At 34.7% G+C, this 11,760-nt stretch overlaps 1 protein-coding gene across 1 annotated transcript; it reads right to left on the bottom strand.

Annotated features, from left to right (window-relative positions):
* Positions 1-9,390: 9,390 nt before the first annotated feature.
* LOC114186083 (6,7,8-trihydroxycoumarin synthase-like) lies at positions 9,391-11,237 on the bottom strand. The gene is made up of 2 exons (XM_028074096.2): positions 10,317-11,237; positions 9,391-10,185 (listed from the first exon to the last, which is right to left on the bottom strand). Exons 1-2 carry the CDS (start codon positions 11,211-11,213, stop codon positions 9,577-9,579), a joined length of 1,506 nt encoding a protein of 501 aa, XP_027929897.2. The 5' UTR covers positions 11,214-11,237; the 3' UTR covers positions 9,391-9,576.
* Positions 11,238-11,760: the final 523 nt, after the last annotated feature.

The raw sequence follows: 11,760 nt of genomic DNA, 5'->3' as shown, positions 1-11,760 counted from the left end.
TAAAAACAAAGAAAAATGAAAATCAAATAGAGAAAACAAACCCAAATGAAAATTAAGTTGCATGTGTATATCTTCATGGATTATTATGTTATAGCTATGTATGTACCTATCAATCTTGCAAACCCTTGTAAAATTGCAAGAATAAAACCTATAAATCTTGGATCCTAACTTATTATCCCCAAAATCAAATAGTTACAAAGGTAGGTAAGATAAAAATAGAAACAAAAGAATAAAGTGGGCGTAGAAAAGATGTAATATATGTTGACAGGTGGAATATCAAACAATTTACATGTTTATTAAAAAAAGGTACATCTTAATTGAAGGTGAAGCCATTCAACATGCACGGATACAACCTCCACATTAGGATGCTCGACCTTAATGGTGTGTTTGGATGAGATAATTTAAGAGAGTAGTTCATTTATTTAGATAATTTGAATTTCTTTGAAGTAAAATGACGTGTTTGGATGAGGAAATTAAGAGAAAATTGAAATTGAGAAATTTTAAGAAGGTATTTCAAATAACTAAAATAGTATAATTTGAAATTCACTCAACAAACAAGGAAATTGAAATTCCACAATTTGTGGAATTCCTCATTGTTCAAGATGAAAAAAGGTCGGTGTCGAATTGATCAACAATCGACTAGGATTGACTCAGCCGATTTCGGTCAACTTTCCGTTGATATAAACTTGGTCGAAATTCGGTCAGGATTGACTCGGTCGAATTCAACCAAATTTTGATTGAGCTTATTCAACCAAATTCAATCGAGTTTGGCCAAATATTTGGCTAGGGCCAACTCAACCCAATTCGTCCAAGTTCGACTCGATCAAAATTTGGTTAGAACTAACTAGAATAAATTCAGTCAGGCAGTCTTGGCTGAGTACAACCAAATTTTGGGTAAGGCCAACTTGACCTAATTCGACAAGAGCAAGCTCAGCCGAAATTCGACCAACATTGACTCAACCGAATTTGGTCAAATTTTACCGAGTTGATCTGAACAAAAGTCAACCGGATTAGGATGAGTCGTCCTCGTCCAAAATTCGGCTATATTCGGCTAAGTGGACCTTGGATGAAATTCAGCCAAATTCGACCAAGTCGTCCCTAACAAAATTTGGCTGAATGCGCCCAAAGTTTGAATTGGCCGAAATTTAGCCGAATTCTACCGAGTCACACATATCAGAAGTTTGGCCAAATTTGGCTAGGTTAATCCTGGCTGAAATGTGGTCGAATTAGGCAAAGTCAACCTTAGCCGAATTTGACCGAATAGAACTCGACAAAAAATTTAGCGAAACATGACCTAGTCCAGCCTGAGATAAATTTGAATGAGATGGCTCTATCTAAAATTTGGACAAATTTAGTCGTGTTGATCTTGATTGAAATTTAGGAAAATTTGGTTGAGTCAACACCGATAGAAATTGAGCCGAATGTGACTGAGTTAGCCTTGGCCAAATTTGGTCGAGTCGCCCTCGCCCTAAAGTTGGCATAATTCGGTCGAAACTACACCATCCAAAATTCGACTGAATTCACCCCAGTCGAAAGTTGGCAAAATTCAGCCAAGTAAACCTAACTGAAATTCAATTGAGTCGACCTGTCCAAATTCCACCGAGTCGTCCCCAGCCAAAATTAACTGCATGTAGTAGAGTTGGCCTGGCCGCAATTCGACCAAATTTGGCCAAATCGACCATGGCCGAATTTGGCCAACTCAACCCTGACATAAATTTGGAGAATTTGGATTGAGTTTATGCCGGCCAAAATTCGGTCTAGTCGGTTGATCAAAATTTGACTGGATTTAAATACTTTAAGTTGACTACTATATTTTTTAAATTTAATTTCAAAATTTTATATATAAAAATAAATATTGTTAAAATAAAATTTTATCTCATAAGAGAAATTCAATAATTTTATCCAAAAAGAAAATTGAAATGTAAGGTATTCCAATTACTCTGTCCAAACAAATTATTTAAAAAATAAAGAAAATTCAATTGCAAGAATTTCAAATACTTTGCCTTTTAATATTTTAGAATTATTAAAAAGCTTCATTCAAACACAAGATAAAGGTCTTCCTAAATTCCTAGATGTCACATACCGTGAATGAGTGGACATTAGTATAAACCCTAAACAACAATACGATGGGAGTGAAGGGTATACGAAGCAACAAACAACCGTACCTTGTTCTTAGCTCAAACAGAGTTGTTGTGAGAAAGAGCTACTAGACGAGGAATCCCACCCTCTCTCACAAGTTGAACAAGAGTCAATAGCGAACTCCTTCCCTTTCACCAACCCATCTTTGATTGCTTCAGCACAACAATACCACCTTCTTCCACCACCGCCTCTTTTGCCTTTTTAATCCCCGCCAAGTTGTTCAGTACCACCATCGCCTTGTCTGGCATCCTCTTCCTTTCTCCACCATTAGTGCCACTAGCGACTTCACTATCCTCGCGGCTGAAGAAGATCCTCCTTGCACCTTCATGGAGAAACTCTTCCATTGGAGAAAACCTAGGCAAGACTCTAGAGGAGGAGAAGGTGGTAAGCCTCTAGAGCTCTCTCAACATATCATTGCTGCAAGTGGAGAATGAGTGGATCGCTAAAGAATGGATCGTTTGTATCGTGAATGAGTGGAAGAAGGAATGGAAATAGAAGAATAAAAGGAAGGACGCGAATTTCAAATTGTGAAACTAAATAATTTAATTAATTACAATATATTATTATATTATTATTTATTGTTATTAATCAAATAATAAAATTTAAAATAAAAATATCTCATGAAAAAATTGGAAAAAAATAATCAATCATAATATAATTGTAACATCCCAATTTTAGTAATTTCGAAAAAAACTAATAAAATAGGATTGTTTCATTATAGTAATCAAAACAAAAGATCCAATGTATAAAGTATATTAATACAATCCTAGAACAGATATGACCATAAAGGTATAACGTTTATACAAACCAACTAAAAAGCAATTCTAATTCTAAGCATGAACCACTCACTTACAACAACTCCCACAAAAACCTTCCACCACCTTAAAAGATGGCTCCTCATCCTCTAGAGGTGCCTTTGACACTACAACCACATTTGCTTCCACCGAATAGGTGATCATCGCAAAAGAAGAAAAAACAACATAGAAACACAAAAGAAGGGTAAGCTAATGTGCAAAAGATATAATAATACATATTTATATTTAAATCATGCCAAATACTTACAAACATGTTATAAAACATAACTCTGATATATAATCACACAAGAAGTTGACACTAAACTCAATTATTCGGATACATGCATCTGGCATCGGATCTCCTAGCAGCCTGCACCTACTGATGGTTCCCAAACTCTGCAGAGTTTGGCCTCAAGGGGTTATCACCTAACCATCAACAAGGTAAATCCCCTTCACGCCTAGGACTTGATCCAGTCCAGTGGCTAGGATCTCCTTCATATCTTCACCACATAATCTACTTTGCTCTACTTGAGCTTTAGTAGTTATTATAGAAAGGATACTAATCCAATAATGAATCCTTATGCTGATGCATACACTAAAGCCTCCACACAGAATTTCTCCATGAAATTCTTTAAACATCATAACTTGGCATGCTCACACAACATTTCATACCAATTATCATTTTATATACCCATAATAACATTTTTATCTCAATTTATAGCAATAAGGACTATAGAATCAAGTTCAAGTATACACAAAATATCCAAAGTAACCAAACTAGCAAAAACAGGAAAATAGAGCAATTGGCACTATACATGAAATACATCCAAATGATGAAAACCATTTCTCTAATCACAGACTTAAAAACAAAGATCCCACCGTTCAAAATGAAGATCAACATGTCTAAGATCAGCTGTCAAAATTTCAGCTTAATCCGACGGTTAATGAAGCGAGAATCTTCATTTTACCAATAAGACGCAATGTTGAAAACTGGGTAGCGCTCAACACTAGAAAGTGACGCCCAACGCTGATCAATTTTCAAAACCAGCGCTTAGTGCCACCTGGCCAACGCTCAGCGCCAATCGATTCACAAAAACAAGCGCTTAGCATTGCCACGTGAGGCTTAGCGTTGTATCAGATATCAACAACATCAAATTAAGGTTTTTGAGCAATATGGATTTGTTTCATTACTCCACTTGGTACTTCTACTACTGACAGTGGTCAAAAAGAGTTTTAAATTATAGTAGGTCCACCAATTAGATTCATGATCCAACAACTCCATCTTTCTCAGATACCCCCAATTCAAACAATATAATCAATTTCAATTCAATCATTTAAAAGATCAACATACCACAATCACAAGCATTAATAATTCATCATAGTATATCAAATACTTCACAATCATACGAGATATGACTCACTAATCTAAAAGCTATTAGTTTCCTTTACTTGTTATCTTGCTTAGGTCGCTCTATAAATGTCAAACGCCTCTAACTCCATAAGATGCTCTATCTACACATAGAAACATCACAAGAATGATAAGGATATATCATTATGACCACTGATCAGCAGAGACTCAATCATGTGGTACTCATTATGTCCCTTAGTAAGTTTGACGATATGGATTGGGTGGTGTTATGTTGCGAAGGGAGATGTCATTTGTCTAGATGTGGTTGTCTAGCATTAAATGAAAGTGAGGGATTTGATTTTGATTAATTAAAACACTTTGATTTATATAGTTAGAGGTTGACATTGCTAAATTTTCTTTGCTTTCAATTAGATTTAATTAACTTTTTTCAAAATTCACATGTTTACAAAATTTTGACACAATATATTTTGTATTATTTGCAGCTTGAAAATAGTGAAGAGAATCTTGCAAGAATAAAACTTGTGTTATATAGTAAAAAAACATTTTTTTTAAATGTGTAGTTTGAACACTATCATTCAAATATATATGTGTGAAAGTTATTTGTTCTTATTCGATTATATTTATTTTGTCTATTAATATATTTTTAAAGTGGTTGTCCACACTTAAAGTTGTGGAATGTTGTGGTTTGGAAGACATAAATAATAATTATATTGTTTTCATATTGAATTTCTGTATGAGTAATATATGCAAAATTAAAACAATATTTCACATCAAACAATAGTTTTATAAACGTGACTTAAATTTAAAGGCAATAAATATACGGTAGAAATATAAATCACTTCAAAAAGAAGGTGGAAGGAAAAACATGCGTGTTGTTGTCATGACTTTAATAAACTATTTTAAATTTGTTCTTTTACTCAAATCCGTTGCCTATTACAAGTAATGATGATGCTTAGACTATGGCTGAAAAACTATTTTCTAAACCTCATGGGTTTTCTATTTTAGACCGTGATTTTTTTGTTCATTAAGTTAAGTGATATTTATCTTAAGATTTAATTGAGAAACCTAATGCAAAAAAATATTAATTTATCTCTTTTACTCATATTCAAAACAAAAACTCGAGACATCAGATTACACATCTAGACAAGGCTGACATAATTTTAAAATTATACTATTTCGATAATTTTGAAGATAAAATTGTACCATTTTTATGTTTTTACCGAAAAACTATTGTCAAAAAAATTTAGGTTTTATATTTTGGGTCATGTTAACTGGTGGACATTAGTTAAGAATAACTAGTATGCATTGAATTTTACAAAAAATTATAGTCACCTATAATATTAAAATAATTATGACTTAATAATCATTAGTGCACTTTTATTTTATTTACAAGACAAAAATGTTCATAAATGTTATACAACTGTATTTAATATTTGGGTTGAATATGTTTTTTATCTTTTAACTTGTAAAAATTGGAATTAGTCCATCTTGTTTTGAAAATCTTGAACCAATCTAGTCTTTCAACTTTGTAAATACATGAATTTAGTCCTTTTAACCAAATTTTATTAAGTTGATTTAACGTTGTAAACACATTTTATTATAGTATTTTAGTTTGTTTACACCGCTTGACATATTTTTATTTTAATGTTGGTTGAGAAATGTATTTGAAACATTAAATAAACTTAAAAAAATTTGGTTTAAAAGACTGAATTCACGCATTTCTAAAGATAAGGGACTAAATTGGTTCAAAATTTCCAAAAGGACTAATTCCAATTTTCACTAAAAGTTGAAGGACCAAAAATATATTTTTGTAAGACCCGAGAAATTTAAATAATTAATTAATAAATGCGGGTAATAGGAGCCTTTAAGGCATTTAATGCGGTGTGCTATAATGTGGAAATGTACTAGCTTAAGTGGTTAAGAGTATTTAATTATGTGAGAGGACTTAGGTTCAAGTCTTATGTATGTCAATTGTATGTTATTTTGACTTGTGCATTATTTTTATGATATATTTGAATGTGAGTCGTGATAATGTAATCCTAAAATTATAGAAATTATCATGAAACAAGATTTGTTGAATTGGTTATGCACTTGCTTTGTGATTGAGTGGTTATGAGTTAAAACCTAGCTAAGAACAAAATTAAACTCTCTTTTTTGGCATTCGGTAGAGGTTTTTCAAAAGAATTGTGCTGCTTTGGAGAGAAGAATTAAGGTTGAAAACTAATATTGGAGTGGAAGCAAAGGTTGAGAGAATTTTGGGTTAGAGACACACATCAAATTCGAATTTGGAGCAAGGAAACCAGGTAAGGGGAGTTGTTTTGTATGATTTGTGGTATAACATGATTGAATCCAGGTAAGTGCATGTGCCGCCCGGCTACACATCTTGTCTGGCCTAATTTTATGGGTTCTGGTATGAACCACCTGGCGGTGAGGGAGAAACCGCCAGGCGATATGCAATGGCTGGTTGCAGTCTTTTCGTTTTTGGTGAAATTGTGTGTGAAAGATTCTCTATTGGATGGCTATATTCATGTATTTACTTGAGAATGATATTTTGCTACTACTATGCTGATTATGTATGAATTTGGGACTTACAGATATGAGAAGATTCATGCTATTATGATTGAATGAACTTGAATCATTGGGAATAAGTGTAATCTATGACGGGTTAGGGATTTTTGATGACATTGATTGTGTACGTATGAGGAAATTGAGAAATTTTTGAGATACTGTCGTGCCTGAAGATGATGGGAGAGAATGTCAAAACATAGAATTACAGGTGCTGGAAAACCTTGGGGTTGCTTAACCTAGCGCTAATGTGCCGCCTGGCGGCATCTTATTGGCTGTCAGGCGATGAGGGTGCGGGATTACCATTATGGGCATTTTCTTGGAGTGTTGGGCAGTGAGAGAAATAAAGATGAGATTAAAAGGGTGTATTAAGAATTGTAAGTATGGGGCTCCAAATGAAATAGGGGGTATTTACCATCTAAAATAAAGGATGAGAATGAGAGGAAGAAATCACATAAGGAAAATTAGGGCGAGGTTTAGCAACATGGTGGTTAAATGGTCCAATTAGTGGGAGGTGAGAATTCAAAGGGGGAGACATTAGGAAACTGTTGAGAGTTAAAATACTGCAGGGTACGGACGTATGAATCGTGAGTGCTTAGTGAGGCAGTGATATGTGAATTGAAAAGTGACTAAGTGTTGGTTGATATGAAAATGGATGAATCAATAGGCATAAGCTAAGGATGGACATATTTTGGGTGTGGTAAATAGAAATAAGTTAATAATGTCAATTTCTAGAATTTGATTTGTACTAAGTGGATGAAAAATGTCAATACATATGGCCATCCGTGTGGAATTATATGAAAGGTATCTAAGACTATGGGAAGGAATGTTTTATTCATTACAGTGCAGTATACTTGGAATGTCTAACTTAAGATATTGGATTGTTGGTCATTACCATAGGCATGGATATAATTACTATATTATGATAAAGCCATTCACAACTTAGAAACCTTGAATAGATGGATTGACAATTGTAAAGTATAGGTGCATGAAAATATGAGAGTTGCAAACTACCCCTAATGGAACCTTGATAGAGGAGTGTCTATTTGAATCTTTGGTAGTGGATTATACTGCAAGTCAGACTATGTGAGGTGCTAAAACTAGTAGATTTCTGCTACTGGTATGACGCTTGGCGGCACGGGTGTGTGCGTCAAGCGATAAGAGTACCAAGGGGTTACTGTCACGCGTGCGCCTGGCGGCAGGGTGTGGCCTGCTAGACGATAGACTTCCAACAGAGGGTTCGCAATGACTTGGTGCCTGGCAGCAGAGGCGTTCCGCCAGGCGGTCTGGGCAAATTTTGCCTGGCAACGCTTAGGCTGCGCCAGGCGATAATGCTGTTGTCCATGGCTTGTTTGTGTGTTGTTTTACGCAATGATGCTATACTTAGATCAGAAGATGTTGTGCCATGAGCGTGTAGGTTCATGGATAGTGGTGAACATGTGATGATATGAGCGGAGAGGTTCGTATGTTCTGTGCTCACACTTGAGAGATGCTGTGTGCGGGGAGGTACGTGGCTGGTGGATAACATGTGTTAGACTACAGGCGGGTAGGTCTGTAGAGCAGAATTATGAGCGAGGAGGTTCGTAGAGTAGGACTACGAGTGGGGAGGTTCGTAGAGGCAGGACCACGAACGGGCAGGTTCGTGTGAGCATCATATTACTGAGTCCAAGGCTAACTATTTGTGTGATTAAATGATGAAAAGCCTTGGGGAGTAAGGTCTTGGCCAAGAACTAAGTAGAATGAATAAGATAGGTGTCTTATTTATATATTCTGTTTATTTATACTTTATTTCTAATTTTATCAGCTCACCCTTTTTGTTTGAAAATTGTAATAACTTTTAGTTTAATTCCATTTGAATTTTGTCGCACTGGATATTAATTTAAATTTTCCTGTGTTTGGGATAATAATATTGAGACATTTTAATTTCATTTTCTATATTTATTTGTTTAATTAAGTAATATTCCTTAGAGATGTTATATATTTAACCTTTAATATTTTATTTAATACACATAAATAAAAAGTTAAAAAATAATTAAATAACTATATCTTAATGTTGTTAAAAATTAAAATATAATCAAATGTAAAAAGTTTAAACTAATATAAAAAATAACATAAAATAGTGTTACACATTTAAAAAATTTACAATCAAATAAATTAAATATGAATGTGAGACTTCACTAAAAAAGATATACTACTTAGATATTTTAAAAGGTATTTTTATCTTTATAAAATTTATTTTATAAATTTATGTTATTTTAATTTATAGAATTAGTTATTCTAACTTTTAATATAAAAATAATAAAATTAATAATATTAAAATAATTTTTTAACAACTAAATCTCGATAACTTTCTGTTAAAAAAATCATCCTCAAAATTTAGATTAATATCATTGTCATATTAATTATACCTTAAACGAGAGCCCTTAAAAGTCAGCATTCTCCTTAGGCCATAACTTTTTGTTGTTGCATTGATTGATATTTATTGTAAGATATAGTTAAGAAACGTACTGCACAGAATATTAATTTAAAAACTGGAGACACCAGATTAAACTATATTACACTGAGACGACAGAAACGATTTATATAGCAAGACAAAGTAGCTACATGTGCATAACTTGTTTGTAACCATTAGCACTGTGATGCAAATTGCGAATCCTCGTAGGACAAGGGTGAGAGAATTTTTCATGTGTTTGTCATGCAAATTCCATATCATTCTCGCTTTTTTGCAACTAGGATGAGAGGGTTTTTCTTATGTTGGACAAGTCCAGGAAGCATATCAGTATCTATGTCGTCCCTTTCCATCCCTTGAGGCATTTCCCAATCAAATGAATGCAGAAGATTAGCAAGCACAAGCTCCATTGTGATAACTCCCATGTGTATGCCTGGGCAAATCCTTCGCCCAGCGCCAAATGGAATCAGCTCATAATCATATCCCCTAAAATCTATTTTGCTGTTCAAGAACCTCTCAGGATAAAACTCTTCTGGCTCCTTCCATGTTTCTGGGTCTCTATGCACTGCCCAAGCATTCACATACACCAATGTCTTCTCCGGAATTTCGTACTCTCTGATGCTACACTTTTTAATCGTTTCCCTTTCTACAAGCAGAGGCAGAGGTGGGTATAATCTCATCGTTTCTTTTATAACTGCCTTAAGATAAGGAAGCTTTTCAATATCATTTTCCTCTATAAAATCTTTCCCACCAAACCCATTTTCGATCTCTTCTTGGGCTTTCTTCATCACTCTCGGGTTCTGCATCAGTGCCGTCATAGCCCAAACTACTGCGGCTGCAATTGTGTCTGTCCCGGCTAAAATCATATTCTGATTCACAAAAAATAAGCAAAAATTCACTGTTAGAAAACTCCAACAAATAGTTGTGTATGTGAACTAGAATAAAAATAGAAAAGTTATAGAAGGTGCTTAGAAAAAAACAAGAAGGTTAGAATAATAACCATGATCAAGGGTTTGATGTGAGAAGGAGTGAGATGCATGGAGAAGGAACGGTCATTCTTCAGTTGAAGCAATGCATCGATGAAATCGCCTTCATTGGTAAGTTTCTTCCTTTCAGGATCAAGGTGTTCATCGATGGCGTTCTGATAAAACCCATCCAACAGTTTAAACATTTTCTCGAGACGACCCATCAACCCAGTGAGTTTATCAACCACACCACCAACAAAAGGAATGTAATCTGTGTAGAAAGTTGAAGCTACCAATTCCTGCGCTTCTCTAAGAAGATCATGGAACATGCTTTTCTCGATTCCTTCCTCTTCATACCTTCTTCCCAGAGCAGTTCTCAACACTACAGCGCTTGTGAGACAAGTGAGGAGCTCATGCAAGTTCGTCTCCTTGGAAGAAGAAGCGTGCTCCGATATCTTTTTCACCAAATGGGAAACCTCACATTTTCTGAACGGGGAAAACATTAGAACACGCTTCAGGCTAAGGAAGTGGATGATGGAAATTTTTCTGGTGTGTCTCCAATAATCTCTGTAGGGTGAAAATGCCATGTCTAACCCATTGTAGGAAAGTTTCATTGAGCATAGGAGAGAGGGTCGACCACAGAAGGCAAGGTCGTGGGTTTTCATTACCTCCTTGGCTAATTTTGGTGAGGAGATAACAATGGCTGGCCTTGAACCCAGTTGAAGAGAAAAGATGGGACCATATTTTTTGGAGAGTTCATAGAGCTTCAAACAAAGAGTAGAACTATCGAGTAGATAAAGATTGCCAATGAAAGGAAGACCTCTAGGGCCTGGTGGAAAGGGTGGTTTCTTAGATGTTTTTCGTATTCGTAACACGAATAATAGCAAGATGGGGAAAGCTAAAAGAACAAATGGTAACATGTCATGGTCCATGAACGATTAGAGAGAGAGCAAGAATTTTCGTTGCAGTGGAATGAGATTTACTTCATCAAATGGGTAAATATATATGTGTATGAATTCCCTCGTTCCCTTTTGGTAAAACAATTATGTTCAGTTAATTATTAATGTGGCTAATGTCAATAACATCTGTACGTTGTAGCTTCTTAAGAAAAAACAGAGAAAGAAAAGATATTCTGAGCTTCAATCTGTGGTGAAAAGGCAAAATACTATTAGAGGTTGGTCGTTTATCTACGTTTTTTCGAGATGTTTATGTCATCTTGTTTCCTCGCTGTTTGGCTCTTTTTTAATGATTTGACTTTCATGTTTAATTTATGACGTAAAAGGTTTCATTCGCTATGATGTGATTTAGAAATGGAAATATGACTAGTTTGTGAAGCGTATGCATCGTTATCAGGCTGATTCTGCACGAACCACAGAATTATTAATGATGAGTCAGGCAATCAATACAGGTCTATTCAATTTGTAGCGAATCACTGAGGACATCGTAACTATTAAGCATAAGAAATTGTAATTCGTAAGT

Source organism: Vigna unguiculata, chromosome 5, assembly GCF_037176805.1.
Source record: "Vigna unguiculata cultivar grain cowpea cultivar isolate G323 ecotype 2 chromosome 5, ASM3717680v1, whole genome shotgun sequence".
NCBI classification, from domain to species: Eukaryota; Viridiplantae; Streptophyta; class Magnoliopsida; order Fabales; family Fabaceae; genus Vigna; species Vigna unguiculata.
The sequence above is the reverse complement of the archived record's forward strand: the minus strand, read 5'-3'. Positions and strand labels throughout refer to the sequence as shown.